Source organism: Onychostoma macrolepis, chromosome 14 (assembly GCF_012432095.1).
Source record: "Onychostoma macrolepis isolate SWU-2019 chromosome 14, ASM1243209v1, whole genome shotgun sequence".
In the NCBI taxonomy this organism is placed as follows: domain Eukaryota; kingdom Metazoa; phylum Chordata; class Actinopteri; order Cypriniformes; family Cyprinidae; genus Onychostoma; species Onychostoma macrolepis.
The window spans coordinates 28,596,605-28,622,190 of record NC_081168.1 but is presented as its reverse complement, the minus strand read 5'-3'; the positions used below and the strand labels follow the sequence as shown (position 1 = coordinate 28,622,190).

Here is a 25,586-nt window from a genome sequence, read left to right as displayed (position 1 = left end):
TCTTATTGATCAGTTTTTGGGTTTTTTTACTTTACATTTTCATGTCTCGTAGGACCGTAAAACAGCATTAAATGGTAGTTCGCCCACAAAATAAATGTTATTTACTTGTCCTCATGTTGTTCCAAACTAAATAGAGCTCATCAAATATGGTAAACGGAAGCAGTGCGCTTGTTTGACATGTGAAAGCCAACGAGGTTTGTTCTCACACGGTGCAAACACGATTGAGCCTCTGTTCACCATATTTGATGTGCTCCATGTGTATATGAATAAAGGCCTAAATTACATGTCTTTATCACAAAGTGGGTAGGGCTGGGCGATAAATCGATTTTATCGATTAACTGGAATGTGTAGTTTACGTCGATTTGTTTGAATGAAAATCGGTTTTCTCTTTAACATCCGCCGACGCTCCCGTAGTCCTGAATGGGCTCAGCCCTCCCCCCGCGTGTTTGCCATATTAGAGTTTAGGTAGGGTTTCGTGATTTTTTTTATTTTTTATTTTTTATTTTTTTTTTCGCAATCCGCCGCATCCCAATGTGTTCGCAAAGAAAATGACGTGTACTGCGGAATGCAGATTCCTTAAAGCAGTGTTACTCATTGCGCGGCTCACGAAACTCAAGCGGCTCGCCAAGCTTTAATTTGTGGCTCGCATGGCAGTAAATAATACAATGATATGAGCAATACAGAGATTTCGTAAAAACATTTAAAAAAAACAAGCAGGGCTATAACATAACCCATAAAAAAAAAAACACTGTCTACACCGGTCGAGAGCATCACGGTGCGATCAGGGCTTTATGATTTCCGCGATGCGAAAAACGCGGACGGAATCGTGGAATCTAGTTATAAAAGCAGAATTTACTGTATAACGTGGAATGTCATTGAATTTGTCAAAGGTTGGATTAATAAATCAAAAGTAGGTCATTACACAAATCAAACCGCGACATGAACTAGTATCTGTAAATGTTAAGCTGCAAAAATACCATTTCAATATGAATCCTGCGTGTCTCGTTATGAACGAATGCACAGACGCATTTTCTACACATACTGAAGCGTTTCAGCATCTGCCGTCTCGCCAAAAGAAGCAGGATTACAAGATGGAAATATAGACTAGAAAGATATTTAAACTTGCTCTGCCCTTACATCCATGACATTGACTCACTGCGGAGAATAAATACAAGATGGGAGGAAAATGTATATTTCTTTCCCTCGCAGTTTTATCATTGGGTGATCATCATACTGTATATTTAATCGAGAAATCGATTTAAATCGTAAATCGGATTATTATTTTTTTTTTTTTTAAAGGCCATATCGCCCAGCCCTAAAAGTGGGCTTTCTCTTTAGAAGATTGTCAGATAAAAATTTTGCATCTAGTTAGGTTTCTGGCTAAAGCTGAAAAGAGAACGCGCAGCCAGTTTATGTTTGTTATTGTTATATTTGTACTGCGTCTTAAACTCTGTCATCTGGCGAGCTGTTTCTATTTGCAGCCAGTTTCTACGTAGATGGCTAGCTATTTGAATAAGCCCACCTCTGAGTCATATGCAGAGTCTCTTTATATGACTGTAGACCACCCCCTGACTCTCCACTTGTTTTGATCAAGTCACCTTTATTTATATAGCACTTTATGCAATACAGATTGTCAAAGCAGTGTTGGTGTTCAACAGGAAAATAGTGTCAATAATGCAAAAAAGTTTACTTCTGCTCTAAAAAGAGGACAACAGTAAACTGTCAGTTTTTCAGTTAAAGTCAGTTCTAGTGTTGTCACGGTACCAAAATTTCTGTATTCTGTACCAATACCAGTGAAAATCCACGGTTGTTGGTACCAAAGCAAAACACAAAAACATGCTAATTAAAAAACGCATTATTTTTATTAAAGTTAAACAAAAATAAAATGTACAAAAATCAATGCCATTCTTTATACTTATTTAAAATTGTTTCAAGATTTTGAAAAGGGGGTTTGGGTTTCACTCAAGTTTGTCACATTTCTGCTGCCTCTGAAAACCAACTGTAAACTGTTGTCTGTTTTAGGGTTTGCTGGTGTTTCATGATCTTCCGCAGCCTACAGCTGTAAAAGGAAACTATAATATACTTAAGTAAAGCAATGGGCTGAATCTGACCAAATGCAATATTAGATCATTGACTCCAGATAAAATGTAACTCTTCAGTAAATAACAAACTTCAGCTTTTATAATAAATTTAGATAAGATTACATATATTTTAAGTCAAGTGTATATCAAATAGATGGAAACTGTAGTATTAAAAACACTTGACGATAAGATTCCATTTGTTAGATAACATGACCTATCAATAAACAATAGTAATATAGCAATTATTCTTGGGGTTAATTTCAAAATTTACTAATACATAAAATTAAAAGTTCAATCTGTTAAAATTATTTAATGTACAATGAACAAACATGAATGATCAAGTGTTTGTATTAAACAGTGGTGTATAAAGTACCTGAAAGCCATACTTAAGTAGAAGTACAGATATCTTACCAGAAAATGACTTTGGTAGAAGTTGAAGTCACCGTTTAGAATATTACTTAAGTACAATAAATATCACATACTTTACTCAAGTACAACATTATTTTTTTTATCTTAAATGTGCTTAAGTATTGAAAGAAAAAGTACATGTAAATGCAAAATAGAAAAGAAGCAAATAAATATACGCGTTCAGTTTTAATTTTTAATTTATTTAAGAATAAGAAGATCTGGTACTTGGTGTCTTTCATTCCATCATAAGAAAACATTTCTGGAATCTGCATCTGAAATAGCATTTATATGTATTTACACAGTTTAATGTATCTCAGAGGGGACATGGATGCATTTAAACTGCAGAACAGATGCATAAATAGGCCTAATGTTTGGTTTTTAACATAAAACGTTGAATACTGACATTTGAAATTTAGACATGGAAAAAAAATAGTTGAAATGTGAAATCATTTGAACAGATTCGTTCAAATAGCTGATTCATTCAATAAGTAAACACCGTCCATTGCTCAGAGACACAAAACAGTGCAGTGATCTTTGTTTGGAACTCTTTTCGTTGGGAAAATTGAGCAGAAACGAGCAATATTATGTCTAAAATCTGTCACTTATTGCTTTACAGAATTTGTATAAAATAATTATTAAATGTTATCATGCTGATATCTGCAGAAAAACTGTACTCTTTGTGATATAGATTACGTTAACTATATTAAATTATATAAATATAAAAGGCATACAGAAGCATTTTTGCCGTCTACAGTTTAGAATGCCTGGAATAAATCGACGTGTGCACTCTGTGTGTGTGATTTGGTGATATAGCCTACTTGATAATGTCAGATCGCACATCATTACAACAACACTTACAGTTACCATATCGCAGAAGATATACTGTATATCGCACACCCCAGACTCTACTTGAGTGGAAAATGAATCATCCGCGGTTGTGCATGCACTTGTTTGCTCATGAGCAAAGGTGTTTTAGGAGTCTAACTTGCAAGCGCCAGACCACTGATTCGTCAAACATGCTTTCCTGCAGTCCGTGTTCTTCTGATTCTTGTTCTTCTGATTCAGACTATTTTGTAACCTGGTCTCATGGTATAAATGTACCTGGGGGCACTTTTTAATGAGACGCGAAATACGTACCAATAAGTACATATCACTGCAGTTTCCAAAAGAAATGTCCACTTTGATGCAAAACTGATATAAAAATGCATTTGTTGACGCAACCGTACCATTTGAACTTCCTTATATGCAGATTTGAACTGCTTTGTCTAACCGTAGTTACACGGGATTTGAACTGGAGCCTCTGAAGTACGTCTCCGTACTCCGTGAGCTACCAAACAAACCTACCATCTATGAAAACCCATACATATGAAGCTGGATATGTGTGATGCTGACGTGCAAAAGCATCAGTTTTCAAATCTAGCAGCATATTAATATTCATAAGTCATAACATGATATTCTTCAAGCAATTGTGCGAAAATTACGCTGCTTTAATTGAAACTCTGTAAATTTGTGTGAAAATAAAAGGCGTCGGTGTTTTACTGCCTCTACACTGTAAAAAAGGGGGAAAAAAATAAAAAGTTGGGCAAACTTCAAATTAAGGCAACCAGCTTCAGCAGATTTCTGAGTTCTCACCTTTTTGTTGTATGTACTTAAAACAAGAAGTTGAGAACTCAAAAATCTGCTGAAGCTGGTTGCCTTAATTTGAAGTTTGCCCAACTTTTTCTTTTAAACAGTTTAGTTTTCATTTCTTTTGAAAACTGCAGTGATATGTACTTATTGGTACGTATTTCGCATCTCGTTAAAAAGTGCCCCTTGGTACGTTTATGCCATGAGACCAGGTAGCTATTTTGTAAGGAATATACTTCAGGGAAATATATCCCTGTATATTAAAATATATACATTTTAATTAGGAAATGTAGGAGTAAAAGCTGGCTGAAATATAAAAACTCAAGTATATTTTGGGAGTATCTGTACTTTACTTAAGTACTGTACCGAAGTATTATTACTTCGTTACATTACGACACTGGTATTAAATAACATTCACAAACATTAATGTTATAAAAATATATTGTTCACTCACTGTAAGTTCATGTTAGATAATAACATGAAGTCATGTTAAAGGGGGCATAACACACAGTTTCACCCAATCTCATGTTAATCTTGAGTATCTATAGTGTAGTACTGCATCCTTCATATCGCCAAAAAGTCTTTTAGTTTTATCATATTTATAAAAAAAAAAATACAGCTTTACGATTCTCTCTGAAAACAGCTGAGCTCCTGGAGGTGCGCCGTGGTCGGAGCTAAAGAGTGATGAGCACTTGCGCCGATCGCTAACAAAACACGGATATTTGATGCTGTTTCACTTACCGTCTGCAGTTCTGAATCATAACCAGGATCTTTTATAGCTGGGACCGCTCCATCTTTCAGTATCGAACGATGTGCAAATCCAGCATCGAATAAAACGTTTGTCAACTACGCTTTTTGGCACAGAAATATTCCGTCATACTTCCAAATCTTTTTTTTTTTTAAACTTTGGCCATGCTTAGCAGGAGAATCCAACTCTTTAACAGTGTAAACGACTCTGAGTGCATGAAACAACATTGTACCCCCCCCCCCCCTTTAATGAATGGTATCTTACTGTAAAGTCTATACAGGAGATCAAATTTGACTGTACTTTCATTTAATCCAAACTGTGTACATTCAATTTTAAAGGGCTTTTAAAACCTGCTAGTGTTATCCAGCCAAGAGTAACAAATAATTTGGCCAAAAAAAAAAAAGCCCAGAACTGCTTTTCTGACGGACTGATATGACAAACACTGTTAACCTTTTGTACATTCACACATATTTTAGATTCACAATTCATTTAAAATAGTAAATGGGTCAGACAAATGACAAAATGACAAAAAGGGGTTGGCAAGATGAGAAATTCAAAAATATTTTAAAATCTTGTTTTTAAAGCATGCATCAGGTCTTTTGAAATGTACACATCGTGTTTGTTGATTTTATATAATTAAAAATGACATTTCTGCCTTTTTTTTTCCTTTTTTTTTTTTTTTTTACACAAAAGTTAAGACTGAATGTGCATGAAAATGTCAAATGGTGTAACCACCAAAGAATGAGAAATATTAAATATTTTATCCGTGTAAACTTACTCATAGAAATAAATACATCATTTTAAAATGTCACACGAAAATAGATTTTATTAGTTCTCTAAATGTAAATTTTAATGCGTTTTTGCAATATTTGGTGGGGCATATGCTGAAAACGCTTGTTTTCTAAATCTTTGACAAATTATGTAAACAAATTTAAAAACATTTATTATTATTATTATTATTATACTAAACTAGATGATTACATTTTATTCCACATTACTTTTCTTGCATATAATTATATTTTTATGAAAAAATACTGGTTACGCCAATTGACGACAAACCAGTTACACTACCTGACCATGTTGCTTCTACAGCCAAAGGCCATTGTTTGTTTAAGAAATTGACACTGAAAATCCAGCATGACTGTCAACAAGTTCAGCTGAAGTGCTTTTTTTTTCTTGCTTTTTTTCTTCCAATGCTAAAAACAATCTAGCAACACCGGATTATCAGTGATGAAAAGTGAACTCGTGTCTCATTGTAATTAGTTAAGAAACAATATCTGGCAAGAAGTCATCATGGTGAGGAACAGTGAACTCATCTCGTATTGAAATTACAGTTAAGAAACAATATCTGGCAAGAAATCATCAGAGTGATGAACAGTGAACCCATTTCTCATATTGTAATATAAATTTTTTTTTTATTGTAACTTCGTATTGTATTGTGGCATCTATTGGGGGGAAAAAGGGGCTTTGTTATATCATTAAATATAAAATATCAGAAATTTAATGAATTGTATTTTACAGATGTAAATTGTAATCTTTGGTTAACTATTATTATTTATTTATTTTTATTTATTAATTTTTTTTTAATCAGTGAATTTGTTCTAATGTAGACACCCACCTCCTTCTGCTACATTATTAGATTTATGTATATATTATATTATATGATACTATATGTAACCCAGGACTACAAAACCAGTCATAAGGGTCAAATTTTTTAAATTGAGATTTATGCATCATAAATGAGCTGAATAAATAAGCTTTCAATTTAGTGTTGGGCGATATGCTAAATCTTCATATCATCCTATCGTCAGCCTGTGAGATCGCTGATGCACAATATTATTGTGCTTATTTATTTACCTGGTTTCATTGCCGCAAAGTGAACCAACTCCAGCGTAAGGCTAAAAGCAGCCTAATGTTTCTAATATGACTGAATTTGTATTTAACATAAATGAATAGAAACATCGTAAGCTGCTAATTATAATGCTTGCATTTCCTCAGTTATTCAAAAAGCAGCTAACGTTACAGAAAACAAGCAAAGAACATTACATTACCAAAGAACATCATCACAAGCTTGGCCTAGCGCGAGTTTATGCACTTTAAAAACACTCCCGTTATAATCAGTGAATCTACACTGTATGATGAATAAATCTCTTATACTTACATCGCACATACATCTGCACTTTGTTTATGATGAGAGAACTCACGAGTCAGAATTCAGTCAGCGCGTGCTGAACAACGGAACTCCGCTGTTCCAGCGAAATATCTTTTTTTTTTTTTTCTCCTCTCTCACCTGAACACCTCTGATTGGCCATTGCATTCATAAACTCAGCGTAATCAGAAAAATACATATTGCAACAAATAAGCCCTAATATTAATTAGTGTTACTAGCCTGATAATAATAATAATAATAATCGTCTTGCTATCGTCAAAGGCATCATCCACAGGTGATATCTCTGACTATTGTCGATACACGATACAATCATCTATCGGCACAACACTATTTCCATCTGTGTATGGTTTGTTAGGATCGGACAATATTTGGCCAAGATACAACTATTTGAAAATCTGGAATCTGAGGGTGCAAAAAAAATCTAAATACTGAGAAAATCACCTTTAAAGTTGTCTAAATGAAGTTCTTAGCAAAGCATACTGCTAATCAAAAATTACGGTAGTAAATTTACAAACTATCTTCATGGAACATGATCTTTACTTAATATCATTATGATTTTGGCATAAAAGAAAAATCTGTAAATTTGACCCATACAATGTATTTTTGGCTATTGCTACAAATATACCCATGCTACTTGAGCCTGGTTTTGTGCTCCAGGGTCACACACACATATATATATATATATATATAGCTATAGCTTAAAGGGATAGTTCACCCAAAAAATTTTTTTGCCCCATTACCCAACCAACACCACCTTTAAGCCATCCTAGGTGTATATGACTTTCTTCTTTCAAATGAATACAATTGGAGTGACATTAAAAGTGAATGGGTGATATTCAGTAGTCCAATACACTGCATCAATCCATCATACAGTGCTCCAGATGGCTACAGGGGGTTAATAAAGGCCTTCTGAAGCGAATCGATGCACTTTTGTAAGAAAAATATCCATAATTAAACCTTTATAAACCATAATCTCTAGCTTCTGCTATCTGTTGTACTTGCGTTCATGAGATGGTGGCATTCCAGTGGATGACGTACGATGTAGACGTAACGCAAGCACTGGTGAGAATATGCTAGTCTCACGAGAACCAAGTTTTGTTTACAGCAAAGGAAAACCAATCTTTTGGCTTATATCGAAATCCTTCGGCATTTTTCTTTACAAATCCTCGTTTTGTACTTTTAATTTGTGACCAGTGTTTTGTCCGCTCTCTCCTCTGATTCCGTGTTCGTCAATTCTCACCGGAGCTTATGCTATGCCTACGTCATCCGCTTGAATAGAATGTCCGGCATACATCACCAGAGAGAAGTCTGACATTTAACTGGAAGAACCAGTAGACTAAAAATTGAAGTCAAATGGGTAAAAAGAAAGGGAGGGGGAAAAAAAAAACCTGCTTAGATGAATGCTTCAAACAATAAGTTCTACAACGTGCATGTAGATAAGAAGGTTCATTTTCATTTCATGCTGACTTTATTAACATATAGTTATGATGCAAATATTTTTTACTTGCAATTTAGCACTCTCAACACTTATGACGTTTAGCCTGCATTTTACATTACTGCATTTTGATTAAGATATTAAGAGGATGTACTTTTAATAAAAAATTGTATCAATGCAGGGCTATTTCAAATAAAAAAATAAATTTAATTAATGTTGAAAATACTTGACTACACAGTAAGGGCAGTATTGCTGGATTATGTTTTAGTCTCAGCAGGACAGTTAGTTTAGAATATGTGCTAGTGTTATCTGCTCAAGTAGGTTGTGTTTTGTGTTTGGAGCAGTCAGACTAGTTTGGAGGTTGTTAGACTTTCAAACTACAGCCCTTATGCCTGAGTTTGGCTGTAGGACAGCGCTGCTGTAGTTTTGGGATGGTCATGCTGGCGTGATGATGCACAGCGTTTAGGATGACTCAGGTCTGCTCACATTCACCCCTCCCCCTGCTCGCCCACACCACTGACTCACTTTTGTTCCCAGTGGCCCCTGGACAGCTGAATGTCTCTGTGTGCTTTCACACTTATATGCATCTACAGTACACCAAAGTCTGAGGACATCTATGTGTGCTGTCCCACTCTTATAGCCTGGTCTTTGTTTTTAGGTCACTAAGTCTTAAAAGAATAGTTCACCCAAAAAACTAATTTACTCGCCCTCAAATGTTACAAACATATGACTTAACATGACTTTTCCCTTCGGTTGTACACGAAACACACATTCCATACAATAAGAAACTAAAATTGCACGAACTGCAATGGAAGAAAGAAAATCAAATGGGTTTGTAACCGTGTCGGGGGTAAATAATGTTTATTTTTTTGGGTCGGCTACCAGTTTAAGTGCAGATCATATGTTGTTGATGCAGCTTTCTATAGATGGGCTGTTGGTTTTAGTTAGCTTGTGCTATAAGAGTGAGTCTTGAACACAAAGCTTTGTGCCGAACTATCTAGTTGTTTTTCCCTTCCTCGCAGTATGACTCAACAAAACTCACTGTTCTTGCTCAGCACTTGGGCTGCAGCTGGCCTTTCACAGCTACTGGCCAGGGTTAACCAGGGCTCAGGGCAGAAATGCCATTGCTGCTGACAAAAAAATGGTGTGGGTAAAAGTTGTGTGGGTAAAAATTGGCCCCTTTGTGAATTCCATAATGTTCCATAATTACATGATCAGATTTCTAGCACTTAAATTCTATTTTACAATAAATTTAAATTAGTGCTGTCAGTCGATTCACACTTTTTCTTTTTTTTTTCTTGATTAATCGTGATTAATCCCACCTAACATTAAGGTTTTTAAATGCATCACTGACACCAATAATACTGATATCTCTAGGAAATTGTTCTTTTTTTTTTTTTCTTCCCCCTCGTAATTAATCATTGACTAATGGCCATTCAGTATTACAGTATAATTGAGGGCTATCAATTTTAACATTTAACCCCCATGTCTCTGATGTTCTGGTCTGTAGATATTCCTTATCAAGGCCATTTAATGAAGTAACGGGACATCTTAAAAAGCTGCAAGATTTGAGGTTTCGTTTATGTCGGTAGTAGGGATGCACCGAATGTTTGGCAACCAAAATTAAACCGAAAATAGCAAAAAGCTCTCTTGGTGTTCAGCCAAATAAGCGAAAAGACCGAATAAATGGTACTGAACATATGGCAGTGTAGAAGCATTTAAAACTGTCAGAGAAAGACCAAAAATCATTACAAGCATTAACAGCGAGAGACTGTTTAGTACTGCATCGCATGTCTTTGAGAAGAGGAAGGGGTGGTTGTTGCTGGTTACTGTATGATGATTGAAATCGCGAAATGGCTTTAAACAGTTAGTAAATAAACTGCAGAATGTTGCTTTCTAATACATGCGTGAATTGCTTGTATTCAACGCAAGAGAACGTATTCGGCCTTCGGTCTTCAGCGTTTCAATTTTTTCGGCCAAGAATTTTGCTAAACTATACTGAAGTTTAGTGCTGCTTTGTCTTGGCAAAAAGCACTAATAAATGAACAGCTGGTTTGAATTGCACGTACAGATTTTTGGCTGCTCTCAACCATTAAAGGACTAATTACTAGCTTCACTAAAGTACTTTAAACACTTGTTGGACTTAGCCCCTCGTTTGTGAAGTAGCTGTAACCACAAGGCTGAGTGTAGTGACCTGAGTCTTTGCTCTAATATTGATCGTTGCGCTCAAAGGGCGCTCTCTGCCCTTGGACCAAAAACGCTGCTCCCCGCCCGTGAGGTCGGGGGTTGTCCATTGTATCAGGCAGTGCTTCAAAGGCGAGCTGAGCCTGAGCTGTGCATGGGCAGGAATTTGGCACACTCCTGCACCCCTCCGCGGTCCGTGCGCTGACTCTTTTGTTGTGGGATACACGTTCATACACATGGTAATTAGACTCATGTGGCTCAAGCCTGCTGTGGAGTTGCTTCCGAGCGGGGGAGGCACGAAGATGGAGGGAAAGTAAGAGTGCAGGAGATTAAGAGACATACGTCAGTAAAAAAAATTGCTTTGGGAAGAGTTTTAGCATGTTTGAAAGAGAGGACGTTTTCGTGGGTGTGCCGCCCAAGCGAGGCCGTCTTGGAAAAGCGACTGTAGCTGATACAGACAGACCAGTTTTTCAGGTTCAGAAACTCTGCAGTGTGCTTCTGCTGTTGGGAGGGGGAGTTCACTTCAGACGGGCTGCATGCCTTCACTCACAGCCAGACCGTACGTCGGCACACAGCGGCTCAAGTCTGTTCAGATGGGTCAAAAACTGCACATCCTTTTCTGTTTGAACATCTGTTTGCACACAGTAGCCGTGAATTTGTGGTTAATACTATAGTTTTAAATTGAGTGGCGTAAGTAAATAATCACATTTAAATGTATTAAAGTGTTATGAAAGACTCAAGAAATGGGCGTGTAGAGGGAACGAGGAGAGGAGAAAACCAATAAAACGCAGAACTACAACACACTCATTATACCGTGTAATGAATACTAAAATGTGAGTGGAGAAAAAAAAAAAGTGTTGGGGCACTTTGCTGTATTTAAAACATTTTTCCCTATGATAAACTTCAGTGCGTTTTCACATGGAAAAAAATCAAATGGGTTTTGATAAACCATTCTTAAGAACTATCATCACACGAGCACTTAAAATAAACTTTCCTGAGTTATTGGTCTGTATGAAAAATAAGAACATTTGAAATGTTTCATATCTTCGTCGCATTTACAAGCATTACAGTCTCTGAGCAAATGACTTGTAAAGCAGGAAGAATAAAGGCATGTTTACTTTTCTCTTCATTCTTCTTTTGAATTTTCGGTTTACTACATTGTCTTCTGTTTATCGCAGTTCCATTATTGACATATTTTATTTGAACACTATGCCAGTATATGTTTAGAGCACCTACTGCACTGAAGAAATGCACACGTTTCACACGTATGTCTCTGAACAAGATGACAAAGTTGAATCAGTGCAGCTAAAACATTTAAATGGCACGTTGTAATAGTACAGTAATACAGTTCCTTCTCATGAATAATGTGTAGAAGTGCTCAGAAACTGATGACAAAGACTCATACTCTTTAGCCAGTCACAACTCAAGAGTAGACGCATTTACTATAACTTTTCTAAGAATTTACAGTTACTAAATAATAATGTGTGTATTTATTTAGTGTGTATTAACAACCGCATGAAGTGCATAAGCTGATCTTAAAAGTCATACAGCACACCATATGCAGGCCTAAATGTTTGTAATGGGAGAGTAGTGGCCCTTCAGTTTTAAGAGCATGATTCATTCCTAAAAGTCTGCCTGTTAAAGTCAGTTGTTGTAAAACGAGTTCTTAATTATCATTAATGTATGTAGAAAAACTGCATTCTTAGTCCACAATGTTTGTCCTTTTAGTAACACACATTACACATCTTTTTAACAACCTGATATTGATTGATTTAATGGGGTATGCAATTCAAAAAGTGTCCAGGATTTCTGAACATGAGAGTGGGAGTTTCTTGAGCTAATTCTCATAATGCACATATAAGTCATGAATAATAAACCAGCCCACAGCATATCAACATCATTGCTCAGTACTCCTTTTCAGCTGTTTATCTAAAATTTGATCTACATTGGCTAGTGTATAATTATTTAGTGAAAATAAAATGGGACCAACATCTTTGCAGGTAAACATGAATCTTACATGTAGTTGTGACTTTTTTTAAATGGAAAGAAAAGCTTATGTTGAGGGTAATTGACATAAAATTCTTGTATATATCTGAATATTTGTAAAGATTTGTTACACTGCAGGGCCATTTAAATGACACAAGGTGACTTTGTAACAAATATGAAGTAAAAACCTAAATGAGCTGCTTGTTAAATGTTAATTTGTTGTATTTTCTATGTGCAGTTACAGGAGACTGTCAAGAGGAAGTTGGAGAATGCTGGTTCACCTCTAGGCCGTGAACAGGTCAATGGTTTCACCGATGGCTACCCACCCAATAAAAAAGCCTGTGTTGAGGATGCATTGGGGGGTCTTAATGGGGTCTCAAATGGCACAGTGCCTCCTCTCTCACCTATGGACTCCAAACATAACGTGAGTACTGAAGTCATGATGGCCAATGGGAACCACCGAGTGATCGGTGCAGAGCACAACGGGTCCGGTCTAACCGATAGTGGTGCATCGCGTGGCTCAGAGTCCGATTTCCGCCTGAAAGAAATGAAGCAGGAGCCGGTGGACGATATCTTGCCCTGCATACTGCCTGGTGGAGGTGCGAATGGAAACAACAGCCTCTTCCCTGACCTCAACCTCAACGATCAGGACTGGAGTGAGATCATGGAGGAGTTCAACCGTTCCGTACCCTACGAGGACATCCAGGAGCTCTTCAGTGACAGTTTTGGAGATCGCAAGGACCCTGAGCTCTCGTCTGCCGGTGCAGCTCAGAGCTTGATGCCGCCAGATCTGGCCAGCGTGAAGACTGAATTTTCCCCCGCTACGGCTCCCTCTGCCTTCGATCAGGACTCTTGCAACGGTTCACCTCAGGTGAGACCCACCTCATCCGGGCCTCCGCTTCACACCAACTCCCCCGCAACGGCTCCGGCCACATCACCGGCCCTGCCTGTACAGCAGCAGCCCACCAGACCACTCCCAAATCACCTGCTGCCTGCCCCACCCAAAGACCTGTCCCCCGCACAGCAACTGCAGCAGTTAGCGGCACGCGAGCAGCAAAGGGCAATATTGCATCAGCAGCATGTGGTTCAGAAGCCGCCACAACAAAAACCGCAGCAACCGCAAGCGGCAAAATTCCACCAGCAGCCCAACCACTCAACATCTTGGCCCCAAAATGCTCCCACCCAAAGTCAAATGGGCGGAACCTTTGGCCTTGAGAAGTCCACCAGCCCTTCTTTGTATCCGCAAGACTTCCCCAACCCCAAGACCCTGCTCATGCCCAACAAGGGTTCTCCCAAAGCAGGCGCTCCAGCCGGCTACATGCAGCCCGGTGGACACGCCAACATGTTAAGTCACCCAGCGGCACCCACGGGGCCCCTCAGCCACCCACCCAACCCAGGAGCCCAGGCTGCCATGCTAAACTACAGTAACACTAAACCCCTGTCCCATTATGAGGCTGGAGCACCGGGTGGGCCCAGGGGCCCTCCGGCCACACAGAACCAGAACAAACAGAACCAGGCCATCCTGAACCTAATGCGACATCAACAGATGCAGAAGCAGAGGCCCACCAGCATGAACTTCAGACCAGCGCACCACCAGCATGCTCAGGTAAGACCACCTTCTCACTGCAGTCATCACATATATTGCTCATAGTGTTGGTACCAGTCGGTACTGAAGTTTTAAAAACGTCCATTTCACGCTAACATTTGAGTGCTGTTGAGCCCATTCTTAAACATTGCTGATTGGTCATTGTTCACAAATGTTAGTGTGAAATGGACGTTTTAAAGTTCAGTACCGACTGATACCGAAGTCAGTACTTTTGACAACACTAGTTGCTAACAAGGGGTTTTGTTCACCCAAAAATGGTCATTTACTCGCCCTCATGTTTTTCCAAATCCATAAGACTTTAGTTAATCTTCAAAGCACAGATTTTATGTATGGGTACTTAGATGAGCTTATTTGATGAACCAATTTTAGTTTAGACTTTTCACGCATAAACACAATAATACAGCACATCACGTATGGTGAACGTTTAAGCTTTTGCATGCGTTATGAGCTGCAGCAAACCTTATAGGTTCTCATGCATCATGCTTGAGTCTCCGTTTACCATATCTGATGTGTTCTTTACGTGTTTTTGTTTTTTTTAACTCCATTCATATGGATTTGTTTTACACTGCTTTTATGACCGTTTTGGGTCTTAAGTTTTGGTTACCTGGACTTTTAATTGACTTGACTTAACTTTTAGTTTCACTACACCCAGATGAGCCCCAGAGACACATCACCAGTGAAGACCTCGATTAAAATACAATAAAACTAAAAATATAATAAAATACCTAACTACATAATACTACTATTGTTAAAAATTGCAACAAAATTAAAATAGAAATAAACTTTTGAACTGCGGGTTTCGTCTGGTCAGAGGAGAACTGGCCCCCCGACTGAGCCTGGTTTCTCCCAAGGTTTTTTTCTCCATTCTGTCTCAGAGGGAGTTTTGGCTTGCTCAGTTGGGGACACTTAATTTCTAGCGATTTATCGTCGATTTGATTGCACAGATACTATTTAAACTAAACTGAGCTAGACAATGACATCTCTGAATTCAATAATGAAATGCCTTTAACTGAAAATTGAGTGTTTAATCTTATCATTATACATTACTGACACTCTATCCTCCAATTTGATACTGTTAAGTGCTTTGACACAATCTGTATTGTTAAAAGCGCTATATAAATAAAGGTGACGTGACTTGACTTGACTACAGTAGTAATTTGTGTTTCAAAGATTATCCAAAGTCTTATATGTTTGGAACTACAGAAAGGTGTGTAAATGACAGAATTTTCTTTATTTATTTTTTGGAAATAAAGTTGGAGTTGAAATGCAGGTAATATTTCAAATTAAAAAGCTTGATAATTTTGATAAAACAATCTTTCAAACGCATGTTTATACAGATTTAATAACACCACAATGTATTTATCATATAAACTAAAAATGACTACTTTTTTTTTAAATTCACTTTTATGAAGTACTTACTACAAAACTAATCTATTTGTAACTACATATTGTCCTAAAAACCAATGTTACTGTCTCAAGAACCTTAAAGGGATAGTACACCCAAAAATGAAAGTGCATTATGTAAATATCAAAGCGAGTGTCATCTTCAAACAGTGATGACAAGATCTTTTCTGCATCACCGCAGTGGAAATGAGGTGCTTAAATTAGACTAAGGGGAAGGAATTATCAACGGGAAGAAATTATCAATGATGTTATCAGTCTGCCGTCAGGGTAGAAGAAAAAAGGTTTTGGAAAGTGTGAAAATAAATAATCAAGGTAGTTGTTCAGTGATGTGCAATCAAACAAACAGTTTTCTTTTCTCTTTGTCTGTGACGTTTCCAAACAGAGTGTGATCAGCACCACTTTATAATAAGGGAATAGATCTAACAGCCACTTCAAGAGCAGTCAGAGACCTTAAAAAAACCTTCTAGGAACTGAATAACTTACTCCTCATCCGCTAACCTTGAAGATATTCTTGGCTAGAGGGAGTGTTTCTTTCAAGCATTTTTAACGAAATGAATATAACTACCCTCGGCACACAACTATGCAATAAGGCATTTGGTAAGACATCCATATAAATAAAAGTAAAAATGTAAAATCAAAATATGTACAGTGGAAAAGAAATTGCAAGTGGATCTTTAAAGATGCAAATGCAAGTCTGCAGGTTTGCATTTTATTTTTTATTATTATTATTACATATGGAGATGTTGTTGCAAGGAGAAGGGGGTTTTGATTAAATTATGAGAGCACATGAATTTTAAAAATTATGTGGATGGATTGAATACCTTTATAATAAACACTGCAATATTCCATAAAATAAGAATAATCAATATAATTTAGATTTTAATGGTGATTAACAGTCGTGACTAAATCATAGCAACATTCACAGTCGACAGCAAATTAATATAATACATAAAATAAAAACATATAGAGTATATTATCCAGCTGGTGGTTTTTTTTCCGTCGGCCCGTGTGTGTGTCTGGCAGTGGGCCTCATGCGCCCCGGGGTTGAACAGTTTGTCTGGGTCAGGCAGCTGGTTGCTAAGGAGCAGAGAGCAGACAGCCATTTACACTTACACACACACACACACACACACACACACACACACACACACACACACACTGCGGTGGGGGCTGGGATGGGCTGCCAGAGACGAGTCAACAGAGAAAAGGACAGACAGAGCCAGAGAGGGAGGGAGAGGAGGGGAGGGGGCGACAAAGCAGTCTTTCATGCGTGCTGGCCGTCGTCCTGCGCCGAGTATTTTCGGATCAGCCCCCCTTTTAATCGTTCTTTCTATTTAAATATAGCCCTTTAACCCATTTAGTTTTTACTTTCTTGTGAGATCAACTTTTACTTTCATGGTTCATCGACTATTGTTAACTCTCTTTAAAATCTGTCCGCATCTCACTCTTCAGATAACAGTGTTTAGTGTCGTCACTGACCTCGAAATACCTCCGCTCTGTGTGTGTGTGTGTGTGTGTGTGTGAGAGAGAGAGTGTGCTGGGTGTTTGTTGTGAAAGGGTGCCTGCCAGTGCTGGCATCTCTGATATATTTTTAAACCGTCTTCACCTCTGTCTGTAGTCCAGAGGTGCTGAGGAAGCTTTTTGCCTCACGATCAGGTCCGAACAGAGATGTGCTGTTCGGCGGCTTTGATACTTGAATTTAAATTGGAGTTTCAAAGCAGTGAGATTTGAAGCATTCAGCTGGTGTGGATTGCATTAATTATACTGTAGGAGGGGGAATCACACAAAACCTGCCAAGAATGTGTCCTAGTTATACTTGACCACAAAATCAGAAGGAATAAATAAGATATACTAAACAGAAAATAAAGCCTAATTTTAGGTGTTTAGGTCCATTAGAATTTGCTACCTAAATTCTGATTCTTTCTATATTCTTTCTGCAGTGCTATATTAGCGATTATATCAAGATAATTTTCTTTAAATACATATACTAATTATACACATTTCTTACATATGCATGTTATTACATGCACTGAACAAAATTATAAACGCAACACTTTTGTTTTTGTCCCCATTATTTCATGAGCTGAACTCAAAAGATGTAAGACTTTTTCTATGTACACAAAAGGCCTATTTCTCTCAAATATTGTTCACAAATCTGTCTAAATCTGTGTTAGTGAGCACTTCTCCTTTGCCGAGTTACTCCATCCACCTCACAGGTGTGGCATATCAAGATGCTGATTAGACAGCATGATTATTGCACAGGTGTGCCTTAGGCTGGCCACAATAAAAGGCCACATGCATGCAGTTGTGCTCAAATTATTCATACCCTTGGTAAATATGATCAAAGAAGGCTGTGAAAATAAATCTGTATCATTAATTCTTTTGATCTCTTATCTTCAAAATTTACAAATGTAGCCTTTCATTGGAGAATAAGAATTTAAAATGGGAGAGATCGCATTATGAAATAAACGTTTTTCTCTAATACACATTGGCCACAATTAATCATAGCCTTTTATTCAATAGTTTTTGCAACCTCCTTTTTCCTAGATATTAGCTCGCAATCTTTACCTATAATGCTTGATAAGTTTGGAGAACATCTGACGAGATCAGAGACCATTCCTTCATCCAGAATCACTCCAGACCCTTCAGATTCACAGCTCCATGTTGGTGTTTCTTCAGTTCAGCCACTCATTTTCTGTAGGGTTCAGGTCAGGGAACTGGGACGGCCATGGCAGAAGCTTGGTTTTGTTCTGTGACCCATTTTTGTTTTGATTTTGCTGTTTGTTTGTGGATCATTGTCCTGGATCCAACCACAGCCCATTGTAAGATTTCTACACTCTTTAAGAAAAATGGTTCTAAACAGTACCAGAAAAGGGTTCTTCAGCTTGTAACAATAGAAACTTTTTTTTTTATAGGGTTCCATAAAGAACCATGCTTTGAAAATGCTATATAGGACCTTAATGGTCTTTTTAATGATAGTTTATTTTCATTAATATTAGTACATTTAGTATTTATATCTTTTTAATAGTATTATTAATATTAGTTGTATATATGGTTTATTAATATAGTTTTTTACCCCTCTATCTGCCTAGTCTTGTATTATCTTGTAGCCTCTATTAGAGTTTTTACATAAAACAGCAACAATAGCATGTCAATTAGGTACTTTTATTTATTTTTAATGACATGTGAAATTGTAACACAAATGACAGTGCTCTAACAACAGTTATTAGCAGAATACGTTAATAAATGACAATTGACATTGAACATAAATTCTTAAAGTAAAACAAAATAGAAAACGAAAATAGTGAAGACCAAGTTCCAGTGAAATACTGTATTTTCATAATCCTCTATGATGCCTGAAAGTCCATCATTATGTATATTTTGGTGTGATTGAATGGCAGTTTCTCTCTGCAGATGACGAGGTTGTAGGATGTGACAGCATCTGAAATGCACTGAGTTTAGTTACAATGTGTCTCCTTCCATTTTGTTTAAAACAATTTGTTTATGAAGGTCAAAAGTAGTATGTTAAAAGGAAAAAGTGATATAAAGTCATGGGATAGCTGTGACTGGGTATGTTTATGGATAAACCCAAGTAATTAATAACAGTAATAATCATCATCTCACATAAATTCTATCTTTGTTACTTACTTGGTGGTGAAGAGGAGATGCGTATCTTTAACTGAACAGGGCTGGTCACGCTTGCATATTCTGTTAAACTAAAAAGAGACAAAAAGACATTGGTAGGAAACCAGTTACAATTTGTAAATTAGACATTTTAAGAAAGAAATTATTTACCTGTTGACAGTCTGCGCTCCAGAAAAGCAGTATTGAGCCATATAAGTGTAGCCTATTAGGGTTTTACATTAAAACAACAAGAACAATGTTGTGTACTTTTTTTTTTATTGACATGTAATATTGTAGCAAAAATGTCAGTGCTCTTAACAACAGTTAGCTGAATACATTAAAAAATGACAATTGACAATGAACATGAATAAATGCACAAAGAATTGAAACAAAATAAAAACAAAAAATGGATGTGATACCTTTAAGTCCATCATTATGGTGTGACTGAGTGACCGTTTATCTGCAGATGATGAGGTTGTGGGATGTGATGCATCTGAAATACACAACTGAGTTTAGAATTACAGTGTGTCCATTTGTTTATGTAAAAACAATTATGTTCAAGGCCAAAAGTAGCAAAAACCATTTCAGCATAAAGGGGTTCTTCAGGAAGCTATGGTTCTAAATATAACTGTTACTCCATGTAAAGAATCTTTAAAGAACCATCTTTTTTTTAGAGTGTAGAATAGACAGACAGTTAAGTTTTCATCTGTAGAGGTCCAGGATCTCTGGCAGAAAAATAGGCCCACAACAGTAGATTTCATTGTATACATGGGATACTTTTTTATCCGTGTGCACCAAAGCCATCTTGAGTGTTTGCTGTTAAAAAGCCCTTTTTTTTGTTGTTTTGGTTTTTGTTTCATTTGACCATAGAAGCTAGTAGTGTCTAGCAAATGAATATGCTGGAATTTGTTTTTGGATAAGCGAGGAGAATGTTTCTTGAAACCCATTTGAACAGCATGTGGTGATGTAGGTGCTGTTTGAGGTGTTTTTTTTTTTTTTTTTTTTGAGGCTTTCTGAACCCAAGACTCAACTAATCTCTGCAATTCTCCAGCTGTGATCCTTGGAGAGTCTTTGGCCGCTCAAACTCTCCTCCTCACCGTGCAATAGGACAGTATAGATACACGTTCTCTTCCAGGAAGATTTGTAACATCTTTAGTTGATTGGAACCTCTTAATTATTGCCTGATGGTGGAAATGGAGATTTCTAATGCTTTAGCTCTCTTCTCACAGCCACTTTCTAAATTTGTGAAGCTCAACAGTCTTGTTCTGCACATCAGAACTATATTCTTTGGTTTTACTCCTTGTGATGGATGATTAAGGGAATTTGGCCTTTGTGTTCCTCATATTTATAATCCTGTGGAACAGGAAGCCATGGCTGGACAATTTCATGCTCCTAGTCAGCCTGGTGTGATAAATACAAATATGAATGGGAATATTTTAATCACAAGAATTTCTAGGGGTACCAATAATTGTGGCTGTTGTGTACTAGAGAAAACTAAAAAAAAAATTTGAATTTCCCCCACTTTCACTTTTGTTTTACTTCAATTAAAGGTTAGATAGTTTGTTTTTTATTTTCTGAATGAAATATCAAATGGATAAACAATGCAGACTTATTTTCACAGCTTTCTTTGATCATATTTACCAAGGGTATGAATAATTGAGCACAACAGTGGTGTGAAAAAGTGTTGGCCCCCTTCCTGATTTTTACATTTTTTTTTGCATATGTCACACTTAAAAGATTCAGATCATCAAAAAAAATTTAATATTACACACAGATAATGCAAGTAATTACAAAATGCAGTTTTTAAATGATTTCATTTATTAAGGGAAAAAAGCTGTCCAAACCTACCTGGCCCTACGTGAAAAATTAATTGCCCCCTCTTATTAAATCACGAAAGAACTGTGATTAACCACATTATTTTAGAAAGCAGAGTTAAATTTCACTAGCCAAACCCAGGCCTGATGAATCAAGAAATTACTTAAATAGAACCTGTCTGACAAAGTGAAGCATGTTTAAAGAGCAACACATCATTCCGCGATTTTAAGAAATTCATAAACGGATGAGAAACAAAATAGTTTACATGTATCAGTCTGGAAAGGGTTATAAAGCCATTTCTAAGGCTTTGGGACTCCAGCAAACCATGGTCAGAGCCATTATCCACAAATGGAGAAAACTTGGAACAGTGGTGAACCTCCCCAGGAGTGGCCGACCTACCAAAATTACTCCAAGAGCACAAAGACGACTCATCCAGAAGGTCATAAAAGAACCCACAACAACATCTAAAGAACTGCAGGCCTCACTTGCCTCAATTAAGGTCAGTGTTCATGATTCAACAATAAGAAAGAGACTGGGCAATAACAGCATCCATGGGAGAGTTCCAAGGCAAAAGTCATTGCTGACCAAAAAGAACACACAGGCTAGTCTCACATTTGCCAAAAAATATCTTGATTATCCCCAAGACTTTTGGGCAAATATTCTGTGGACAAAATTTGAACTTTTTGGAAGGTGTGTGTCCCTTACATCTGGCGTAAAACCAACACAGCATTTCATAAAAAGAACATCATACCAACAGTCAAACATGGTGGTGGTAGTGTGATGGTCTGAGGCTGCTTTGCAGCTTCAGAACCTGCATGACTTGCCGTAATTGATGGAACCATGAATTCTGCACTCTATCAGAAAATACTGAAGGAGAATGTCCGGCCATCAGTTTGTGACCTAAAGCTTAAGCGCGCTTGGGTTATGCAGCAGGACAATGATCCCTAACACACCAGCAAGTCCACCTCTGAATGGCTCAAGAAAAACAAAATTAAGGTTTTGGAGTGGCCAAGTCAAAGTCCGGATTTTAATCCAATTGAGATGCTGTGTTTAAGGTCATGCCAGTCCTTTCATGCTCAAAAACCCTCCAATGTGGCTGAATTAAAACAATTCTGCAAAGAAGAGTGGGACAAAATTCCTCCCCAGCGATGTGAAAGACTCATTGCCAGTTATCGCAAACGCTTGATTGCAGTTGTTGCTGCAAAGGGTGCCACAACCAGTTATTAGATTTAGGGGGCAAGCACTTTTTCACACAGGGCCATGTGGGTTTGGATTTTGTTTTCCCTTCATAATAAAAAACTTAATTTAAAAACTGCATGTTGTTTACTTGTGTTATCTTTGATTAATATTGAAATTTGTTTGATCTGAAACATTAAAGTGTGACGACACATGCAAAAAAATTAAAAATAAAAATCAGGAAGGGGGCCAACACTTTTTCACACCACTTTTTCATATATGTGTATGTATTTATTTTTAATTTTTGACAGTTTGGGATCAGGAAGGTTTTTAATGTTGTTTGTTTTTTGTTTTTTTGTTATCTCTAATGTTCAAGACTGAATTTATTTTACCAAAATATACAGTAAAAACAGTAATACTGTGAAATATTTTCAGTGTATAATAACTGTTTTCTGTTTTAATATACTTTAAAAATGTTATTTATTCCTGAGGTGGCAAAGCTGAGTTTTCATCAGCCATTACTACAGTCATCAGTGTCACATGATTTTGATTAAATTTAGGACTTTTGCCAACTTTTTTGATATTAGTTCATCAGTTATTTGTAGCGTTTAGGAGTCATCTCTTGCTAGCCTGAGCTCTCTCTCTAATACTGAAGACCCAAGTCAAATCAGAAATGCATATTGGAGAAATGGCAAGCAGAATGGGAAGAATGTCAAAATAAACTTTTTGAAATAAATTCTGTTATAGGAACAAGATGTATGTATTCTTTTAAATCTAGGCATGACCAAGTTGTGTATGCAAGGTGTCATATTGGACATACTAGATTAACTCATGGACATTTATTGATTGGTGAAGAAGCACCAAAATGTCAATATTGTGGGACTCACTTGACTGTGAAACGTGCTTTTGGTCTGCCCAGTATTTAATGTCAAGAGACACAGGTTATTATCAGGACAAGCTCTTAAGGACCTGTTATATAAGATGGACCCAGAAAAACTTACAAATTTCTTTGAAAAGTAAATTTAAAGAATCCTTTATAGAGTTTAGTGTACAAAAGTTTTATCATTTTTGTATTGTGTACTACTATATTGTTTTTCTAATGTATAATCTTTGTTTGCCGTGAAATAGCCTTATGAAGCTGATGTGGCAATGAGCTAAAATCAAGTCAACTCAGAAATATTTTGTCTTCTGTCATTTTTTGTGTTTGAGTCATTTCTCGCTCCGTCTCTGCAGGATTCAGGGTCTTACCCCTCCAGCACTCATGTTCCCGGCCCGGGTAACACCATGACGCCACAGCAGAGCAGCAACAGCATCCCGGGGAGCCACAGTAACGCGGCCTACATTAAGCAGCAGCAGCAGCAGCAGCAGATGCAGCTGATCAGTCAGCAGAAGCAGTTCCTCCAGAGACAGATGATGGCCGAGCAGGTGCCTTTGCCAATATTCTTATTTTTGTTTCTATAATATGCCAGCAATAGTAACATGATTAAAAAGAGCAATGTTCAATTACATTTATTATTAATAATCATCATTCTCATAATTAATAAGTCTTTAACTAAATAATACAGTTGTGCTTGCAAATATAATCTCCATCTGCTGATAAAAACTGAATTTCATATTTTACAACTACTTCAAAAGTGACTCATTTAAACCAAACTTGGAGCCAAAACTGTGTGTTTGTGTATAGATCTAGTTGGAGTAGACATCAGTTATGTCACTTGCAGCTGCAGGTGGCAGAACAACACTGGTAGAGGGAAATGGGTATAATCTATGGAATAAGAGAAGAAATTTTCATTTTTGTGCCTTTTGGATGTCAGAATCGGAAGGCAAATCATTTTTATAGAGTACTCACGTCAGAGAAGCTATTTGAAGCTAAACGCAGATGTTTAAACAGACAGACTATGGATCTAAACTGCTATGATTACGTTTAATGCATAAGTTTGATTTTAAACAATTGGTCTACATATTCACTAGTGCTGTCAAACGATTACTTGCATCCAAAATAAAAGTTTTTGTTTACATAATGTGTGTGTACTATGTGCATTTATATATACATAATAAATATACACACAGTATATATTTTGAAAACATTTACATGTTAAACTTTGGATTAATACATTTTGGATGCGATTTAATCGTTTGACAGCACTAATATTCACACATGCCATTCATAGGGGAGGTATTGTATTAGCCCTACAGTTACAGCACAACATATTATTTAAACCTATTACTATTAACATTTTACATAGCCTTACATTTTATTTATTTATATTTATTTATCATGATTGACTTTTTTTTTTTTCATCTCATAAATGCAAGTTTATTTCTCCAAGTTCGGACTTTATAACTCGATTTAACGTAACAATAGTGAGTTTGTCAATTCTGAGGAAAAAAGCCAGAAGTCAGGGATATAAACTCGTGATTGTGAGCTGAGGGGGAAAAGAGAGAATGAGTTGTTTTTCCTTATCTTAATTGTTGTTAGAAGGGATACAGCTAAAAGCTGTCACAATAAATTAAATTTTCTACACCTACCCCTTAAAGATAATGCAAAAACGGTAATTATGTTGTACAATGTGACACAAATTACACTATATTGATGTGCGCATGCCCAGTAAATGAATCTGTATACCATCTAGCCTTAACCCATCAATTCTCTGGGTTGTCCTGTTTTGAAAGTCCACCTCTAGGGGACAGCAGCCTCACAAGAATAATAAAACCTTTGGCAACAGTGTTGTTCCTCTCCTAAAAGTCTGTTAATGTCATGGAAGAAGTACTAACTGAAGTGTGTTGGACTCAGGAGAAGCAGAGGCAGCAGGAACAGCAGCTGCAGAGGCATCTGACCCGTCCACCGCCTCAGTACCAGGACCAACAGAACCCGCAGGCTCAGCAAAACCCATTCCAGCAGCAGCAGCAACAGGTCTCTCAGTTTGCCGGTGTGCCGCCCTGCCTGGCCCAGCAGCACTCCTCCGGCTTCAGTGAACACACCATCTCCGGTATTCACCTTTCTCTTCTTGATCATCATTAGGCCCCTTTAACTCCTGCTGTTTGTTACATGTTACATCAACAGGCATGCTGTTGTGCAGAATGCATCAGGACACATATGGGTGGATGTTAGAAATTAGATGTGGTCACATCCATACCTGACCACCTCCAAGAATAATTAAGCGGTTTGGTCTTCTTGACTTGAGATTGGATCACATGAGTCATCACAGATGTTAAACGGGTGTAAACGAGACCTGTGTTTTTCTGATTATGAGAAAAGTTCAGCATGACATGAGCTTCCTGGCTCTGTAGGTCAACACAAGTAGCCTTTTGTTAGTAGTCCA

The 25,586-nt window shown here is 37.2% G+C and overlaps 1 protein-coding gene and 1 long non-coding RNA gene across 2 annotated transcripts in view; one reads left to right on the top strand and one right to left on the bottom strand.

Annotated features, from left to right (window-relative positions):
* Positions 1–25,586, top strand: part of maml1 (mastermind-like transcriptional coactivator 1) — a 37,498-nt gene that overhangs the window by 7,566 nt on the left and 4,346 nt on the right. Inside the window, exons 2-4 of the mRNA XM_058798195.1 lie at positions 12,877–14,244; positions 23,497–23,688; positions 25,058–25,253. Of these exons, the coding sequence (XP_058654178.1) occupies positions 12,877–14,244; positions 23,497–23,688; positions 25,058–25,253 (1,756 nt within the window). The remainder of the gene's footprint in view (positions 1–12,876; positions 14,245–23,496; positions 23,689–25,057; positions 25,254–25,586) is intronic.
* Positions 18,973–20,194, bottom strand: LOC131553487 (uncharacterized). The gene is made up of 4 exons (XR_009274192.1): positions 19,692–20,194; positions 19,444–19,495; positions 19,297–19,364; positions 18,973–19,090 (listed from the first exon to the last, which is right to left on the bottom strand). It is a non-coding gene; the product is annotated as an uncharacterized LOC131553487 (long non-coding RNA).